The sequence below is a fragment of the Triturus cristatus genome, chromosome 1_2, assembly GCF_964204655.1.
Source record: "Triturus cristatus chromosome 1_2, aTriCri1.1, whole genome shotgun sequence".
Taxonomy (NCBI): Eukaryota; Metazoa; Chordata; class Amphibia; order Caudata; family Salamandridae; genus Triturus; species Triturus cristatus.
The window spans coordinates 476,729,075-476,749,590 of NC_140580.1; the positions used below are offsets into that span (position 1 = coordinate 476,729,075).

At 46.2% G+C, this 20,516-nt stretch overlaps 1 protein-coding gene across 1 annotated transcript in view; it reads left to right on the forward strand.

Annotated features, from left to right (window-relative positions):
* Positions 1 to 20,516, forward strand: part of STK32C (serine/threonine kinase 32C) — a 1,482,079-nt gene that overhangs the window by 1,443,081 nt on the left and 18,482 nt on the right. The window contains exons 9-10 of the mRNA XM_085606199.1: positions 7,757 to 7,882; positions 8,065 to 8,193. Of these exons, the coding sequence (XP_085462325.1) occupies positions 7,757 to 7,882; positions 8,065 to 8,193 (255 nt within the window). The remainder of the gene's footprint in view (positions 1 to 7,756; positions 7,883 to 8,064; positions 8,194 to 20,516) is intronic.

Consider the following 20,516-nt stretch of genomic DNA (forward strand, 5'->3'; position numbering starts at 1 on the left):
CACGCATCGCACCTGTGCATCACGCATCTCTGACGCAGCATCCACAGACCAAAAGCATCTTGAAATGGATGCATTGAATTCAGACTGTAGGGGGAAGTGATGCATCACTTCTGCGTGCAGAAGAACTGTTGCATCGCCTCCCCAAGGACTCAACTGACGCATTGCTGTGTTTTCCGAAGCTTTCCTCCTCTGTGGCTGCTTTGCCTTGTGGGTTTTGACGCATTTGAGGTACATTGTGTAAAACCACTGCATCCATAGATTGCTATTGACAGAATTGCTTTAAAAGTCATATTTTGAGTTGTGTATGTTGGCTTTTTGTCGTTTAGGTCTCGTTTGGTTTAGATAAAGATACTTTATTTTTCTAGACTGGTGTGGAGTCAATTTGTAGTGTTGTTACTGTGTGTGCTATGTACAAATGCTTTACACATTGCCTCTAAATTTGGCATAACTGCTTGTGCCAAGCTTCCAAGGAGTTGAGCAGGGGCTTTCTTGGGTGTGTAATCCCCTTATCCTGACTAGAAGGAAGGATCTCTCCTTAGACAGGGTGAATACCACTGCCAACTAGAGAATAGTTCCTGATTCTACTTTTTCTTTGTGATGGGTTGTGTGCTTGAAGTCAGGGTTTAGTGGTGCGTGCAGGATAAATCTTCTCCCTGATCCTGTTGAACTTGTTTTTGCTAAGCTTGCCTCTTATAGTTCAGGTCTTCCTCTCGATCTATGCAACTGAAAGCAGTTGTTCACATAGTGACCTCTTTGTTAACGACATTATGTAATTCATCACTATCCACTGGGTCAGTTCTCGAACTTTTCAATATTGGTACGACCGAAGCAATTATCCAAATGCCTAGGGCCAACCCTAACATTCTTTCAAATTAGAGGCCTATTTCTTCGTTATCTCTGGCTCTGTTCATAAACAGAGATTTTTTTAAAGCTCTTTGTGTCTGCCACAAGGCTATTCATGACAACTGTAATAACAGTTGCATGCCCTCTCTCTTCACTAGATACAGTATTTCTAGGGCTTTACGAGTCAAGTCTCTTTATTTAATGGGACGCCTATGTTTAGGTGAGCCAGCATGTTCGGCAGCTCCTTTACTGTGGTTACGGCCAAAGTGTTGAATGCTCTGACTTATGCTATGAGTAGAATTTTGTTTAACCTTCCTTTTTGCCTATATTTCTGATTTACATCCATGATTAGTCGCTCTGGTATGTTATGCTACATATGATACTTTCGTTTGGCTGTTTTGTGAAGCGCTTATAACACTCTGTAATGGCATCACCAAGAATATGCATTTCTCAAAATACTGATTCCAATGTTTAGAGTTGGTCACCTGGTTTCCATTAGCAGAGGGACAGCTCCTCCGTTTGAGCAGAGGAGCCTTGCCCCACAATGCAAAGTCCCAGGCCAGAGCTGAAAATTAAAATGGTAATAAAGTTAAAGAACAGACCCCCACCCCGTCTAGAGTGGCAGTAGAGAGCTGTGTGCTATAAAACACACATGTCTCTTTGGCCGGACCTCTTGTGACGGCCAGACATACATGCGCCTTTAAAACTTCTCTAACTCAGCTGTCTACGGCAGCTAGGTTAGACAGCGCTGAGTGAGACCGCTCCCTTCAATCCTGGTGCTGCTCTCATGCTGGTGAGAGCAGCAGCAGGATTGATAAGGAAAGTTGGTTGGGTCTCACATTGGAGCCTCCCTTTAGAGAAGACTGGAGGAGGAGGAGGAGGAGGAGGAGGAGGAGGAGGAGGAGGAGGAGGTTGTGTCGCAGAGGAAGGTAAGTGTATTTTTGTGTGTGTACCTGCCTCACCATCCTTGGTACATGTCAGCCGCCACTGAATTAGTATGGACTTGTCACTCATTTCTAATGGTACAGCCAAGAATATGCACTCCCAAGATGGTGACTTTAATGTTAAGAGCATTTCGCCTGGCTCTCATTGGAATAGGCCTGTCATTCATGTATCTGACGTTATAGTCTGTCCTTTATCTTGATGCCTATCCATAGCTTGGTTTGTATATGTATACTTTAATATGTTTCCAAGAAGCAGTTTTTATAAGCTTATCATATATCTTTTTTAAGATGGCAAGTCTTATGCCAAATAGTGTTTCATTAGTTCCTTATTTGAATGGGCTTATCCTTAGCACCCATGACATGTCTATTATAGTCCTTTTTTATTGTCTGTGTATAGCAGGGTTTCTTAATAACCTTGGTTACGCCCCTAAGGTGTAAAACACTTCTGACGTAAAGTTTGACATTGAGAATATTTTCAGTTTCCCTTTAACCCTTACACACACAACATTTCCTCAGACTGGGGATGACATAGCCCAATTTGCTTAATACAGGCATAGTTCCAGCTCAGACTTTGATGTTATCCGCAATAGTACATGCCAATATCATAGGTGTTCCATGTACATAAGTGAAATGCCTGTATTTTGGAATTTAAGATGTTATGGGTTGTCTTGACTAGGGATGTTCTTGGATTTTGAATGGTGCCGATCCTTATTATTATTATAATATAGGTCTAAGGAGTGCATAGCTACCCAACAGCATTTCCCAGCTCTCGGCATGTGCAGGAAGGCAGCAGAATGGCACAACAGAATTCGAGAAGAGCCAGGTCTTCAGAAGTTTCCAAAAAACATGCAAGGATTGACATTTTCATAGAAATGAGTAGGGCACTCCACAGTTTCGGACCCAGATAAGAGATAGAACAACCACCCCATCAGGTTATCCTAATTCTGGGCACAACACAGAAATTACTATTGCTTGATTGGAGAGAACAGCTGGGATGGTAGTGTGCCACCAACAATCTTAGATACTGTGTACCTGAGTTGGACATAGCTGTGTGCATATAGCACAGAGCTTTAAACTGGATTCACGTTTCCAATGGAAGCCAGTAGAGGTCTTGAAGAAAATTGGACGTGGAAGAATTTTTGGGGAGATGGGAAAATAATCTAACAGCAGTACTCTAGACAACCTGCAGACGTTTAATTGAGGCCTTGGAGGCATCAAGGTAAACATTTTTTCCATAGTCAAATCTAGCTTAAACCAGGCCCTGAATTACTGTTTGTTGGGCAGACTATGCCACCTTAAAACACCAAAACAGGTGGAGGCTACCTTTGAAATTTGATGATTCATTGAGAGCTCATAATAAAGCCAAAAAAACAGGTTCTTAACCATGGAGACAGAAACTGGAGGAGTGCCAAGGATTTCTGGCCTGTGATGAGGTCCTCAAAGATGATGGTTGTTGTCCTCTAACAGAACCCTGTGTCTTGTCTCCATTTAATATAAGGGAGTTTTTGCTCATTGAAGCAGCAACCTTCAAAAGGCAAGTGTTCAGCGTGTCCAGACTGCGATCATCCTTGTAAAAGGGAAAAATTATCTGAATATCATCTTCATAAGAGAAAAGAGAGAGACCACAGTTTTCCACAATGTCCGCCAAAGGATGTACATAAATGTTGAAAAGCATATGATTAAGAAGCAACCCCTGGGGTACACCTGAAGGAAGAGAATGGTAGTTGGAGGTTAGGTTTCTTGCAAAAACCTTAAAGATCCAATCCTGTAAAAATGAGTCTAGCCAGGTCAAGGCTAAGTCTCGAAAACCCATAGCCTCCAGACTTTGTAGAAGAAGCTGGTACAATACGGTGTCAAATACAGCACTAAGATCAAGCAGAATCAGCCCTGCTGCAACAATTCTATCAAAATGGGGTCTGAGCTGCTCTGTGACTCCCAGCAAGGCAAATTACGTGCTGTGACCAGACCTCAAACCAGATTGAGAGGGGTAAAGAAGATCCTTCCTTCAAACAAATTAAGAAATGTGTTGATTCACGTGCTTCTCAGGGATTTTAGAAAATAATGGTGGAAGCAAAATTGGTCTATAATTAGGCCAATTAAGAGGATCAAGATTGCTCTTCTTAAGTAAGGGCATAATCATAGGATGTTGCCATGCTTTAGGGACTCAGCCTTCTAGAATGGGAGAGTTGAGTAGGGAAATCACCATTTGCAGAATGTCAGAACATAGTTTGCTCATATAGGAAAGGTGAGCCAGACTGCAACAAAGTGAGAAAGGCTGGTGCATCAATAGGTGAAAATGCATCCAAAGTGCAGTTGAAGCAGGATCCAGATGGAGTTCCACTGCTAGATTGTGTTTGAGTAGCGGCAGCTGTAGTGCAAGCGATTCTGTTCCCTGATAGTAGGTGGTGTGGGGAAGTCAGAGACACAGGCAAAAGAAGTCAGAATGTCCACCAATTTTTTGCTGAAGGAACCAGCCAGTTCTTCACATTGCAGCTGTCGGAGAGAGGAGAAAGGACAGATCCTCGCAGGGTTTAATAGGTCTTGGAACACTCTGAACAGTGTCTTTGGACAATTCTGTGCCGTATCAATTATTGGAATAGATATTAGGTTGGGTGGAGCAGCAGGCCCTGTGATATTCTTTCAGGGCTTATAGGTGCTATTCATTTATTATATTTTAGAACTACGGTGTTTGTGATGGGTCTGTAAGTAGAGCTCGAATACCTTTTCTCCACAACTGTCCTTCCCACAGAGATTTGTCAGGTACCCCTTTTTTGATTCTCAGCACTTTGCATATAAACACGTTTCTTAATAATTCAATCATCTAGGATTTGTGTTGATTAACCATTGCTTATATTTCATAAACGAATATGCTTTAGTTTGGGGACTAGATGAAATACACAAAATTACAATTGAATGGATTTTACATGAGAAGAACATAAATATTTTAATGAATTGACTATATATTGCATCACAGACTATTTCTTTAGTTATCCAGAGAATAGCCAAAAAGGATAATGATCCATGCCATGTGTTCAATGTTAATTTTGTGTGTTTGAATAAGTTTAAAGTGTGGATTAATATTTCCTCATTTATGTGAATTGGACTTTCTTTTCCTAATGGAGGGTTTATGGTGGCTGAGTCATCATATTCATGCCCCTTATTTGTATAACACTTATGGGATAGTGATAGGTGTGTTTTTTTCTTGATTGTGCCGCAGACATCCATTGTAATTTATTGGTTGGCAGGATCTTTAATTTCAGGTTAGTGACATGACACCCTTTTCGAGTGAATTCCTTGCTTTAGAAATGTTTCATTCATTTGAAAGTGGATTGCAGGGCCAAAAAAGTGAAGGCATGGAGATCTTGAGGAATAAAGGAACAATTATATGAGAAAACATAAGGGAAGAATGGGTTTTAAGGATGAAGAGGTGAAAAAGGAATTCATTTTGTGAATGTGGTTGCAAAGTAGATAGCAGCAAACGTGAAAAACAATTGACATGTAAAAAGAGAGTGTAACATAAAAATATAAAATAAGTAAATAAAAATAGATTACAAGCACTGAAAGAAATAGCAGTATACAAAAAAAAAAGGAAGTTAGTATAAGGCAAGCATAATGATAACTTGTTTTTATGTAGCAATTTATACTGCACTTCGGCTCCTAGGAACTGTAAATAATAAGAGATGTTACTATTGTTAAATTGAATGGCAATTAAATTGGCTAACATTTGAGGGATAGAAGACAGTGTCAGCCTCCCTGGGATTCAAGCTTGTTACATGAAGACGGCCACATGTTTCAGTGGTAGCACTTTGACACTGAGCCATCTGCTGAGTTAAGGTAATATATATTTAATGTTATCCAGTGTTGAAAGGTAAATAACCTGAAAGAGTGGTATATAAATGAATATAGGCCAAATATGTAGTGTGTTGCAATTTTACCTAATGTCTTTGGAGGCTGGTTTGCCCAGAATATGACTCATTGAGAGACATTTAAGCTCAAACTGGTACTGGCATGAGTTCATGTGAAAAGAAAGTCATGCAAAATACTGACAATCGGCATTTCACTCTAAAGTGTCTGCAAAATGTCCATTCCAATTCAGCACACCCCGTCATGAAAAAAGGCAAAAGATCAGAAAATCTCCTGCACAGAAGTGAAAGAATAGACAGATATGACTGATTAACACCCCCCTAGTTTCTATCATCTGAGACAAAAGAGGACCTGAGACAGGGCTGATAGAGACACTTTATGAGGGAATGGAGAGGTTTGCAGTGAACAAGGGGTAGCGCCGCACTCGCTAATAAGGCTTTATGTATGTATCTTTAAAGTCCCAGTACTGTAGCGGGGCCTAAAATACATAACTGACATGACACCTTGTAGGTGAGTTTAGCTACTCTCTACCAGTTCAAGCTGTTTGACAATAACTGGATGGTATATCAGTCTTACCATAAACCTGGGGGTCAGAACTATTTTGGGGGGGTAGGGCAGTCTCAGTGTCTGATCAGCAGACTGCTTCAAGTTTAAAAGTCATTTCTAATTCACTTTACATCGATATTATTTACCAGTCAGTTGGTCAGAAACCTTTATTCGATTCCAGATGAATCATAAAATTTCACAAGGAAAACATACAATCATAAAATAAGACAATATTTACAAAAGAGCATAAAAAATATCTTCGAAGGCAATTAAACACCTAATTACATACTTTTACATTGCATATCGTTTCCTTATTATAAAAACAATTTTTATAGGCACAGAACTGCAAATGGAGGCATTTGCTAAGGAATGTAAATAATTAAAACCCTCTTTATGGGAGCGGAGACAATTTTTGTTTAAAATTGGTTTAAGAAAGCGCACCCTGGGGTCTTTATATAATGTGCAAAATAGCATAAGGTGCATAGTATTTTGTTGGGCTGTGTTATTACAAGGACAGGGGGTAGCCTCTCACTACACTCCGCCTGTTTTGGAAAACCCACAAGAAAGTGTAGGTGCCTAAACGAAATCTTGTCATTAAAAAACGTGGATTGCCCTGCAAACTAAAAGACAAATAAAACTGTTGCTGTTTTAAGAAAAGGGGGTCCGGTCTATCTGTAAGCCTAGATGATATACTCAGCTCAGATCCAAAAGTTTCTTTTATGGACATTTTCATAAAAATCTTCTAATCCTATCTTATAAAATGTTTGTTTAACGTAACGTAACCAGGGGACCGCCATTGCGTTGTCTAAATTCATGCAATCTTTTAAGACCAGTCGGGAGAAAGTAAGTTCCTCAGAGGACCAAATTTCCCCCCATATTATGTACCAAAAAACGCTATTGGATGGGCAGGACAAACTGTTCTGTGTGGGCCTTGATGTAGGGATTAACTTTGATCATCTTTACCTAATGAATTTATGCTACACACAAGCTTTCTGACATCAAATCAGTTTTCTAGGGGTTTTGGGCTACACAATGAGCGCAATGGTATTTTGCACAGCCCACCTGTAACTGTGTGAGGATGTGTGATAGCAGTGGTATAAAAAGTGTGCAATGGGCCCTAAAGCAAGTAAGAAAATTGTGCCCACCATTCCCTGTTCTACAAGTAAAAATCACTCACTAATTGGAGGAGGCCCTTTAACACACGAGCCCGTGCACTATTGATAGCTACGTCCATGTGCAATAGATGAGCTACGTTGTTGAAGTAATTGACTAGCAGAGGAAGCACTGTGCTGTGGCACATTGTTGCAACATGTATCTTTCAAAGATTGCCTGCTAGGGTCAAGTACATGACATAATTACTGGGTAAAACAGATGACATTCATTTTCCTAAACTTATAAAAGAAGAAACCATCATTTTGCTGAGGCATAAGCCTGCTGCAGAAGCCAATAAAAATGCATGATTACATTATTTACAATCTAATTTACTGCACTTACCCTTGCAAGGAACCAGTACTTCATCATATTCACCGCGTGCTTTATTGCTCTGTTTGTAATTCCAGCTATTGACTGTAAATCCCGAACACCGCTTCTCCAGCATCGCTGATGTGCAAACGTCAACCTATTTATCAGATGTCAACTGGGACGAAATCTGCGAGAAGAAAGTGGAGCCCGGCTTTGTTCCAAATGTAAGTAGGACAAAGGATAGAGCAACCTATGTTTTCGCCAAGTATTGTTCACTGATAGACGTGTGGATAGCATGACTTTTAGCCAATCAGATAAGACAAGATTGACTTACCCTTTGTTAACCGCATTGCAGAGGAAGCCATTTTGTCCTGGTTTGTAAATATCTCTACGCCATTTTCAACAGAAGGGGCGCCTGCACTGTGATCCGACGTTTGAGCTTGAAGAGATGATCCTGGAGTCAAGACCATTGCACAAAAAGAAAAAAAGGCTGGCAAAGAACAAGTCAAGAGATAATAGCAAAGACTCACAGTCAGTAAGTGAGATCAGTATTTGTGGAAAACCTCTTCTTTTACAGTGTTTTCTTATTATATCTAGGGCGTGTGTTAGTGTAGGTGAAGCTAAGAGACACACCAATTGCTTAAAGAAAGCAAAGCAATGATTCCACCTGATTTGGATATTCCGATATGGCACCCTCCAATTGCTCAGGCTTCTGACCCTTGCTGGGTAGTACTGCATCTTTACTGCATGTGTAAAAACAAACCATTTTTTGTATGCCAACCCTATAATTATATTAGTATTGTTGAAATATTTTCCCAGAAATTGGATTTTTGAGATACCAAAAAATATTCATTTACTACTCTATACACAAGGGGTCTGATTCACGTACACTTTTGTCTAAGTTTACTAGTTTTAGGTATTCACAAACTTTGTGCGATGTTCTCTGCACCTGAAGACCCTGCAATCAGGGTGGAGAACTCTGCACACATAAGCATGGGAAGTACAGAGTTGTACAACTTCACACATAGCTTGTGAATACCTAAAAGTAGTAAACTTGCAGAAAAGTGTAAGTTTACATTTGTGAATTGGGCCCTGTTGTACTTGGCCCTTTCTGCATGTTCATCCTGGACTTTCTGCCTTCCTCTTGCTATTTTTGCTGAATTCGTTTTTGTTGACCTTAAGAATTAGTACTGGTTAGCAGTGGTAAAGTGCAAAAAGGAATCTGAGCATGTTTGTGGGAGAAAGCACAAATTGACTTATACATAATTTACATATTTAATTTACCTGTAGGTCCCTTGTAGAGTGGTATATCAAATACCCAGGGCCTGTAAATTAAATGCTACTAGTCGGCCTGCAGCACTGTTTGTGCCACCCAGTTAAGTAGCACTTTAAAACTGCACTTACACAGGCTGCAATGGCAAACCTGAGACATACTTAAACAACTACTTCGACTTGGCAAAGTCAACTTATTGCCAGGCCCTTACCTTCCTTTCCATCAATTAATAAGGATTTATAAAGGACGGCTAATCGCCCGATAGGGTATCCAGGTGCTTGCAGGTCCTGGAGGCTTATTCAAACAGCCAGGTCTTGAGGACATTCAGAATTCCAAAAGAGAGGCGATGATTTGGAGGTGCGTGGGAAGGCTGTTCCAGATCTTTGCTGCAATGTGGGAGTGTTAGAAATGGGATTTCTGGTTGGCTAGGGCTTGCGCCAAAGCCAGGCAGAAACCACCATTCTAGTCAGGGCTGGGGAGTTACACGCGAAAGATAACCCCTGCTCACCCCCTTGGTAGCTTGGCACGAGCAGTCAGGCTTATCCCGGAGGCAATATGTAAAGCGTTTGCGCGCGCACCCAGCAACAACACCCAAGGCCCACCACAAAAGAAACTCCACACAAGGTATTATATAAAAATAGCCTTTGTACTATACCAAAACACATTAGATAAAAACACACACTTTACAATGTGCCAACAGGCACGGGCAGAATTTACAAGGGATTATGTGTACAGGGGACAGGGCCACATGGACCACTGTCAGGAATTAGCACTTTTAGAACTTAGCACTTAGACATAGGATATAAAATTACTGTAGCACAAAATAGAAAATGTAGCCCACAACCAGTAATCACTGGTAACAGGTAAGTACCACCTACGCAACCCTAACCACCTTAGGAAAATGTCACGCAGGGAACCAGGACCTCACTAGCACCACCTGTACTAGGAGAAAAACAACCATCTAAGTATCACAATACCTGTAGGGGTATAAGCTCATTACACATGATGCATCACAACACATTCAGAGGTGTAAACACAAGGCACATGACGCATAAAATACATTCAGAGGTGTAGGTTAGGAACAATAGCGCAAAACTCACATTAGCCACCACCTGTGGCAGTCCCTAGGCCAACTGGCCTCGTAGGGGGGCTAGGACGCCCTGTGTCCCAATGTCAGGGCAAGGCTGCACAGGCTGCGCAAGCCAAAGCGTAAATGCCACAACCTAAACGTTGCAGCTGCCCACTAAGTGCTGGGCAGCTGTGGGGACTGAGCCTGGGCACCACGGTGCCTCCTCAAACAAATATGCAGCACTCACGTGGAGCCTCCCTGGGCTCTAACCACACGAAATGCCCCCTAGAGCCTCGGTGGGCTCTATAACCAATGTGGGGGCAACGTTGGAGCGGCACGCTGCCTTCCGGGGCCGCTCTTTTTCACCAAAAAGGAAAATGCCCCCTTAGTTCGAGCCTCGGTGGGCTCTGTGACCAATGTGGGGGCAACGTTGGAGCGGCCTGCTGTCTTCCGGGGCCGCTCTTCCCCGTCAAACAAATGCCCCGTTATGGTGGAGCGCCTCTCGCGCTTTCCACAACAAAGGAGTGCCCCGCCTCGGAGCGACCTTGCGCTTCCCACAACAAGGCTGTCCCCACTCACCGGGACTCCGGCGGCGCTTCCTCCTCTCGGCGTGGGGCTTCACCTGGCCCCCTCCTGGGACCCGGGACTTGGGTGCGGAGCTGACCGGCTCCGAACTTGAAGTCAGTCGTCCCCGTGCGGGGTGGGCTCCCGCCGGGGTGGAACACGCGGCGCTTCCCTTCCGGGCTTTGGCCCGCCCACCCAAAGGCTGTCGGGATTCCCTTCCGGGTCACCGCAGGCAGCGCGGCGGACCAGGGATCCCGGCGGCCGCAGAAACTACGGGGTAGGCTCCCGATAATTTAAACAACACAATAAGCGGGGTGGGCACCCGCAAGGTACTCCACTACGGGGTAGGCTCCCGTTTCTTTAAGGATACGATGCGGCACAACGCGGGGTGGGCACCCGCTATCAGAACCGGCAAAAGCGGGGGAATCCCTATGTCGGGGTTCCCTCGCAGATTGTCGTAGCGCCGCGCCACGGGCCACAATGAAGGCGCTCTTCAGGGAAAGCGCGTCTCGATGCTGGGGTCCGAAATAAAGCGCTCCTAGCGCTATAAGTCAAATAAAAGCGCTTCCAGGCGCTTAGGGATACAGATACAGCACTCCCAGCGCTTAGAGGAGAATAAAAACTAAGTCCAGCAAAGTTCTCCCCTGTATGCAGCAAGGCAGGGGGGCAAGGCTGGGCCCAGAGCCAGCTCACTGGGCCTCCAGGTAGGGAGGTAGTCCAAGTGGCGGTCCTCTGGCCCAGCAACAGCAGCAGCCCCCTCAGGCAGGATCCTGGAAGAGAACAAATTGTAAGGGGACACCGCCCCTTCTTATACACCTTTTCCCTTTGTTCTTGGTTCAGGGTGAGGGGAAAAACCAGTCGCAGCTGGTTGGGGAGCACCCTTGATGTGCTCAGCCCCTCACTCTATTCACTGGCAGGGCTAGGGTCATCAGTCGCACCACAGGGGGCGGAGCCAGCATTGTGTAGGGAAAGCCCTGCCCTATTCAGGTCCAAGGTGCACTCCTCCCCAGCCATCAGCATGCTAATCTCACACTCACCACTGGGGCCGACCCACCCAGACTCCTGGAGCCAGGCTCACCAGCCAGCTCCAGCCAATCACACGCCAGACACATTTTACACTAATATGCCAACTCCTGGAAGTGGCACTTCCGCACATGACATAATCACGCATTATACATCATTGCGAAGCATTCGATCACACGAGTCCGCACATACCAGACAATGTGTACACCCCACACATTAAGAACTACCAGGGGCACATACATTCCCCATGCATTCCTATGGGAGGGCAGGCCTATCTCACCACATGCACTCAGAGTGCGCACGCACTTTACTCTGGGACACAGGGAAAGTGCGCAGAAACCAAAAATCACTACCACCAGGTCACCAGTAAAAGCAAAAAGTTCAGGGGTGAACCTGCCAGAAGGGCCAAGTCCAACAGGGAGAAGATGCATCCTCCACCTCTGTGGAGAGGTGTGGTGCAGCGGCCAGGGCAGCTGACTTCAGCGCACAGGGCTCACGGTTCGATCCCTGGCTCTGGCGGCAGCACAGCTCAGCACCATGTGACTCTGGGCAATAGCTCACTTAATTTCCATGATGGCCCCCATGCCTTGAGACCTGTAAGGGTGAGTAATTTGCTTTAGAAATACGGATTTTTTTTTACATTTACACTTCTGCTTCAGTAGATGCTGGGAGTATGGGCAAGTGTAAGGGAGGTAGAGCGTAGCATTCTTGACGGTTGGTGAAAGTTCATGTGGTGGTTAATATATGAGGTTCCTTGGTTGTGTAGAGCCTTGCATGTGTGGGTCAGAAGCTTGAATTGGCATCTCTTCTGTACGGGGAGCCAGTGGAGTTGCCCGAGGTGGGGTGTGATGTGGGTTCGTCTGGGGAGTCTGGCTGCCACATTCTGTATGTTCTAAAGTCTCTGTAGGAGGTGTGCGGAGATTCCTACATAGAGGGCGTTGCCATAGTCCAGTCGACTGGTGATGAGGGCCTGTGTCACAGTGCATCTCATGTGTAGGGGTAGCCACTTGAAGATCTTACATAGCTTGCACAGAGTGAGGAAGCAGGCGGAGGAGACAGTGTTGATCTGTTATTTCATGGTGAACTTGTTCTCAATGATGATTTTGAGGTGTCTGGTATGGTCGGAGGGAGTGGGTGCGGGTCCTAGGTCTGATGGCCACCAGGAGTCGTTCCATGTGTGGCTGCTGTTGCTAAAGATCAGTACTTCCATCTTGTCTGTGTTCAGCTGCAGGTAGTTGTCCTCCATCCAGTCAGCGACGTTTGTCATGCATATGTGGAAGTTAGTTCTGGTGGTAATGGGGTTGTCAGTGAGTGATAGGATGAGTTGGGTGTCCTCTGTGTAGGAAATTTATGTGGAGACCATGGGATCTGATGATGTTGGATGGGGGGGTCATTTATGCATTGAAGAGCATGGGGCTGAGCGATGAGCCCTGGGGGACACAACATGTAATCTCCTTGGGTTCAGAGGTGAAAGGTGGGAGGTGGATCCTCTGGCCTCTTCCAGTGAGGAAGGAGGTGATCAATGTGAGCACATCACCTTTGATGCTGATGTGGAGGAGTCTTTCGTTCAGTGTGTGGTGGGATACGGTGTTGAAGGCTTTTGAGAGATCAAGGAGGATCAAAGCTGCTGTTTATCCTCAGTCTAAGAGGGCTTGGATGTTGTTGGCGGCTGCAATAGTGGCGGTTTCGGTGCTGAGATTGCTGCGGGAGCCTGATTGGGAGGTGTTGAGTAGCAGGTTCATCTCCAGGTGTGTCATGAGTTGATTGTTGACGATCTTTTCCAGTACCTTCACTGGAAGTGGGAGCAGGGAGAGTGGGTGGTACTTTTTGAGTTTGCTGGAATCAGCGGAGGATTTTTCGAGTAACGGTCTGACTTAGGAGTGTTTCCAGGCATCAGGAAATGTTGTGGTGGTTTTCGAAACCTAAGCTTTGGCTAGGAACTTACCTCCCTACTCAATACCTTTGAGGTTGAAGATGTGGTGTGGGCATGGGTCTGTAGGAGCTCTCGAGTGGATGGATTTTGTGGTGGAGGTGGTGTCTTGTGTATAGAGGATGTTCCAGGTAGTCGGTGTGTTGTTCGTGTTGGTTACAGTGGTGGCGTGTTAGACCTGGCACCATTGGCGTGGGTCACCCTTCCATTTTTGTCTGTGCCTCAATGTGTTTTGTGTTGGTGTTAGCTGCTCAGGGCACTGTGCCACTGCCATCCAGTGCCACAGTGCAAGTGCTCCCTATGGTGAAATGTATTATGTGAATTGACTTCCACGTTTGGTTTATTTGGTTTACTATCAGTCCCTAGTAGAGTGCACCAGGGGTGCCAAGGGCTTGTATATCCAAATGCTGCTAGTGGGCTTGCAGCACTGGTTGTGCCACCCACCGAAGCAGCGGGGTAAAATGTGTCTAGGGTCTGCCACTGCAGAACCTGCGCGCGGTCTGGTACCGTCGCGCTGACTGAGCAAGTGTCCCCACTTACCAGTCCCTAAACCTTCCCTTAACTACATGTTAGTCACCCCTCTGGTAGGCCTAAGCGCAGGGTGCATTGTAGGCCTAAGGTAGGACATGCCCTGGTGTGTGTGGCATGTCTTAATAGTGAATTACAGCCATTTTCGTTTTTCACTATTGAAGGCTACCTGCTCTCCATAGGCCAGAATGGGCTGCTGGGATCGCTCCACGCTGTGACCCCAGTAGACTCAGAGAGCATGGTAGAAAGTCATGTTTAGTATGCCTGAACTCGGGATAATAAAATACATCTTTTAGTAAAGGTTATTTTAATATCCTGGGTTTGCAAATGCTACTTTTAGAAAGTTAGCCTTTGCATGCCTGACCATCTCAGTCCGCCTCTGCTGTGGGTGTGTGTTCTGCCTAGCAACAGTACAGGAGCAGGGCTGGGGGATTCCAGGAGACAGGTTGGCTGTCAGGTGGTGGGTAGAGAGATTACACCAGGATGGGTGGGAGGAGTACACCCTGACTCTTGAATAGACCTGTGCTCTGCCACCACAAAGCCGGCGCCGCCCCCTGTGGAGCGGCTGATGTCTCTGCCCTGCTGCTGAAAGGAAAGAGCAGAGTCACCAAAACAAAGTACTCCAGAAACTGGACTGAGCCAGGCCCAGGCCCCCTGGCGCTAAAGAACAAAAGAATCACTGTATAAAAGTAGAAGCCTGGCTCCTAAGAAATCAGATCCAGATTGAACCACAAAGGAACTCTGCCCGACTAGAAGGACCTGGAAGAAGCTGAAGGAGGAGTAACTTTCCCTGACCTAAGGGACTGGCCTGCAGTAGGTGCCTTGCTGAGGAAGGAGAGGAAAAGACTGAAAGAGACTTTGCACTTTGTTTTCAACTATCTCCAAGGTCTTGGAAGAAGAGCTTGCCCCCTGAACTGAACCCCAGGACCAGTGGGTTCACTGTGTCTCCGCTCGTCTGAGAATTCGAGCCGTGTTCTTTCTCCCGCCGGAGTGCCCTGCGCACCTTCGCATCCCTCCTAGGGCCGTGACACCCAGAAGCCTGGCCGCCTCCACTCGCCGAGAGCCCCGCTCTACCTGAGTCGCTCTGGACCCATCGAGCCTGGCCGTCCCGCTTCCCTGTCACCTGCCTGCTACTGGAGCGCGCTTGGTGCCCTCTCGCCCTCCCGCCGGATTTCTAGTGGGGAAGTGAAATCCAGCCTCGGACGGCCGCCCGTACGTCGTAACGTATCCGGCCGCCCCGCTTCACCTCCCAGCCTGAGTCTGACCGTGCCGCCCTCCGCAGTGACCTCCCGCACAGTCCGTGTCGGAAGCCCTGGGCCGCACCTGTCTACCGAGAGCCGCCCGCTGAATTCTTGATCCGGAGACCCACGAGGTGCAGAACCTGCATCTCCCCCGAAGACTCGTCCAAGCACATCGCACGTTCCCAGGTACAGTGAACTTTCTATCGGACTCGGGGTCCGCAACGTTCTGATTTCCCCGTATCACTGTATCCCGGGTGCCTTGCGCATCATCGTGACTGGACCGACTCGAACCGAGCCCTGCGAAGCGCTCGTGATCAAAGAAGTTACCAAAGAAAAGAACAGTGCCTAATTATCATCTTGTGGCTTCCATTTCGCAACCGTTATTGATGGTCTTGTACATGCCTGCGTAACCAAGAATCTTTTATATAAAGCATCCGTATTTTTGATACAACTTACGCCTGGTGTCCATTTGTGGGGGATCGTTGTGGTTTACTGTGTGTGATCATAAATGCTTCACTGACTAGCGCCCTGAAGTTTAGCCCTGACTGCTCGCGCCACACTACCTATAGGGTGAGCAGGGGTTGTTCTGAAGGGGTAATTCTCTCGCCCTGAATAGAAGAAGGGACCACTGCTTGTCACAAGTACCTACCTGTGCCAACCAGCGGTTCCCCATTCTAACATGGCGTATCTGTCGAGGAAGCCCACAGGTGTCGGTAGGGGTTTGACGTTTCTGTATATGGTTGCAATGTTGTTGTGGAAGAAGTGGGCAAGTTTGTTGCACAGCTCCCGTTAGGGTATAATGATGATTTCGCTGTCAGCGGGTTGGAGAATTCCTTAACGATGTTGAAAATTCCCTGGTGTTGCTGCGGCTGGTTTCAGTGTGTGCGGCAAGTGCGCTCTTCTTTGTTGCCCTCAATAGTCAGTGGTAGGGCAGCCTTCAAGACCTCTCTCAACCTCTATCAGAGGTGTCCTTGCTGGCGTGCAATCTCCTCTCCAAATGTTTGCTGTCCCATTTCACTGTTCTGAGTTCATGGGTTTACCAACTGGCCTTCTTTGAAGATTATCTCTGGATGTTGCTCTTGATGTGGACAATGCTGTCTGCACAATTGGTGATCCAGGCATTGAAGTGTTTCACTCCCTGTTGGCCATCTCGGGAGTGTCACTGTGGGTGTTGGAGTGGACGATGGAGTCATCGGTCCATGTGAGTTATGTTGCATGGCTGTATTTGATGAAGTTGCTGGAGGTGAAAATTGGGTCCAGCGTGTGTCCCGAGGTGTTTGTAAGGTAGTGGACGACGATCTCAGTCAATCTGAGGCTGCTCATACTGTCAAGAAGGTGTGCGGTGTTTTTGTTGTTGGAATCGTTGATGTGGAAATTTAGGTCACCGAGGAAGATGTAGTCCTTGGAGACTAAGGCTAGGAGCAAAATGAAGTCTGCAATGGTTTTGCAGAAGCTGTAGCATGGGCCTGGGGGCTGGTACATGAGGGTGCCTCTTATGGTTGTCTTGTTGCCCATGTGGAGCTTAAAGTTGAGATGTTCAATGGGGGTAGTGGTGTTGTCGTGGTGGTGGTACACTGTAGGGTCTCTTTGCGGATGATGGCTGTTCCTCCTCCCAGCTTGTTGGTGCTGTCCTGGTGAGTGATTTTTTATCAATCGGGGATCGCTGTGGAAATGTGTGGGGCAGATGTGGGGTGAGCTAGGTCTGAATGAGGAACACAATGTCAGGTTTTAGGGTGGCGATGAAGTCCCATAATTAATTGGAATGCTTGCATAGTGACCTTGTGTTGAGAAGGGCACATGCAAGTTGGTGTTTTTATTCAGGTGGTGTCTGTGGTGGGTTTGGGGTGGGGCTGGTATGTGTGCACTAGTAGGTGAAGTGGCGGTGGGTGCAGCGAAAGGTCCTACTGTGGAGCATGGGTCAGAACGATGGCAGGGTTTGTAGCATCCAGGGTGTAGAGCTCGGCGAAGGTGTATCTTTGGGGGGAGGGATGGCTAGGGGTTGTGGGGCTGGTTGGGGTTCAGGCGCAGACTTGTGAGTACTTATACTTCACCCCTAGGGTAGGCCCTGGACAGTCCTGAGGGCAGGGTGCAATATATTGAAAAAGTAGAACATGTACCTTTAAGTTTTATATGTCCTTTGATTGAAAACGTTTTATATTTGTTTTATACTACTGCAAAGCCTACCTCTCCCGTAGGATAACATTGTAGTACCTAATTACATTTTTCTAAGTGTAGTTTCCAAATGGTGACTGTTAGACCTGGCATCCTTTGTGTGGTCTCCCCCTAACCTTTTGCCTTCATGCCTCCTGTTTTTGCTAACTTCGGTTTTAGAGTCCGAAGGCCAGCAAAAATGGTTATCAGTGGTAAAATGTGAAAAGTGCTTGTGCTCTCTGCTCAAATAATGGTAACATTAGCTTATCCCCAGTTGGCATATTTAATTTACATATAAGTTCCTAGTAAAGTGGTACTACATGTACCCAGTGCCCATAAATTAAATGCCACTAGTGTACCTGCAGCACGGATTGTGCCACCCACTTAAGTTGCCCCTCAAACATCTCTCAGGCCTGCCATTGCAGAGGCTGTGCGTGCAGTTTAAACTGCCATTTTGACCTGACAAATTAAACCTTTTGCCTGGCCCAAACCTTCCTTTTTAATATAGATATGCCACCCCTAAGGTAGGCCCAGGACAGCTCCAAGGGCAAGGTGAGGTGTATTTAAAAAGTTAGACATGTATTTTTAAGTTTTACATGTCCTGGTAGTGGAAATGTCTTCACATTTGTTTCTTGCTACTGCAAGGCATTGGATGTGCCTTATTAGATGTTATAAGCGTATTTTCCTAATAGGAAGAGATACTGGTTCATTTTTGATGTCTCTGGAATCCTAATTTAAAATCTTAACTTATGATGAAGTCGGATTTTAAATTAAAGTTTTGAAAATGCCACAGAAAATTGGCATTTTCCTGCCTCAACCATTTGGTGCCTGCAGCCTGTCTCTGGGCACATGACGGGATGTAGTTGACAGTTATGTGTGGCAGTCTAGGAGGAATACAAAAAGCCCAATTGTAGCTTAGGTGTGACTGGATGGGCCATCCCAGGCAGGATGGGAGAGAGGAACTGAGTCCAGCCTCACTTACACCTGAGTTGGCTGTGCCCTGTCTCCACACAAAGGGCTGCATAACCCCTGTAGTTAGCCTGGAGACAGGGTAGGGAAGCAGGGCACCTGTGCACTTCAGAGGCATGCCTCTAGTAGCCTCTCCCCACTTCAAAGGCACAAATGTTCATAAAATAGGGACGCCATTGCTTCAGTACACTTCTGAACCTGTAGATACTCTGCCAGGATGAAGGACTGCTGTGCTGCTACAAGGATTCCAACTCTGCTGGACTGCTGCTCTAAAGGAGAAAAAGAACTGGACCTGCAACTTCATCTTGAGCCCAGGACCCCAGAGTGACTCAAAGGGCTCATCTATTGGCCTCCTGATCTGAGCCTAAGGGGCATAAAAGACTCCCTACAGCTACTGTACTCCCCTTCAGTGAGTTCTGGACACCCAAGCGGTGCCCCTCAGGTGCTGGACACTTGGTGAAGCTATCGATCTCTTGAAATCAAGCTTTTGGAATGTTTAACGGCTGTGAACCAGCCCGCATGATTTTCAGAGCGAGCAGTGTAATTCCAGTACAGTGTGAGCTACTACCATCCCAACTCTTTGCACAGCAGCATCGACAGCCTGCTGAGGACTGCAAACACAAAATTCCCCCCCCCCCCACCACCAGCGATGATCTCCTTGCTCCCTACAACCCTCAACAAAAAAACAGAACTCTTGGCACAAAACTTGAGAAGGTAAAACTTCAACTGGACGAATCTGGGACTGTATCAGACCTGCGCTCCATTGCGGTTGGCCTGAACTTTTGACTTTGACCTGGTCCAGCGCGACCAAATAGCTTTTAGGTACTACATCGCAATTACTTCTTTAAAAGTTCATATCTCCAGTTCTACTGATTGAATTTTTGTCTTGGTCTTATTGTATCTAATAAATTGGGCTCTATTTTTTTAACCTGGTGTGGGATCTTTTTGTGTGATATGTTCACTATTTCAAGGAATCCACCAATACTGTACAACTTGCCTGACTGTTCTGTGTTAAGCTACTAGGAGGTTGAGTATAGGTTAATTTGGTGTTTGCATGAGCCTTATCCTGACTTGGATTGTGGTTGCTGCTTGACCAGGGCTCATACTCCGGTCAAATAGTAACACAATTTCTAACAGGAACATGTAACCCCTTCATGTTTGGTGCCCTTGGAATCACAATTTAAACTTTATACTTATGATGAAGTCCAATTTTAAATTACAATTCTGAAAATGCCACTTTTAGAAAGTTGACATTTGTCTCCCTTAGCCATTTGGTGCCTGCAGCCTTAATCTGGGTCACATGACTGGGTGTGGCTGACAGTTGGGCTCTGTGTATTCCTCCTAGGCATCCACACACAATATCGAGCTGGATGGCCCATCACTGGCAGGACGGGAGGGAGGAACTTTGCCCAGACCCACTTACACTTGAATAGGGTGTGTCCTGTCTCCACACAAGGGCTGCATGCCCCTTTTAGTTAGTTTGGAGCCAGAGCCAGGACGGCAGGGTACCCGTGCATTCCAAAGTAATGCTTCTAGCAGTTTCTCCACAATTCAAAGGCACATCTGGGTATGTATACTAAACCTCAGACACCAACTCTTCAGTTCACTTCTGGACCTGTGGATACTCTGTAGCAGAATAGCAGTCCTTCTCACTGGCAAAGACTGCCACTCAGCAGAGCAATAGCTCCTTCAGAGCAGCAGTCCAGCAGTGTTGACCTGCTGCCTACTGCCACCTTGCCTGGGTGACTAGGACTGGATCTGCACCTCTTGAACCCAGATTCCAGAGTAACTCCAAGGGCTAGTGGCTGGCCTCCTGATCTGAGTTTAAGGGACATAATAGGGTTCCAACAAATTTGCACCTAGACTCTGTCATCTGTGAGTCTACCCTGCCAAGTGCTGCCACTCCAGTCCTGGACTCTTGAAAGTGGGCTTGTGGTGCTCTACCAGCTTCAATGGAGCCAGCATGACTGATGCATCATCTCTGCTGCGCAGCGTAACCCCAAGCTTTACCAACATCGCTGCTGCTGCATGGGTTGGACCCTTCGCAAAGACACACATCGCCGCTGCAAACCGACATCACCTTTTGAACTGCCACTGTGCCACGTGTCTG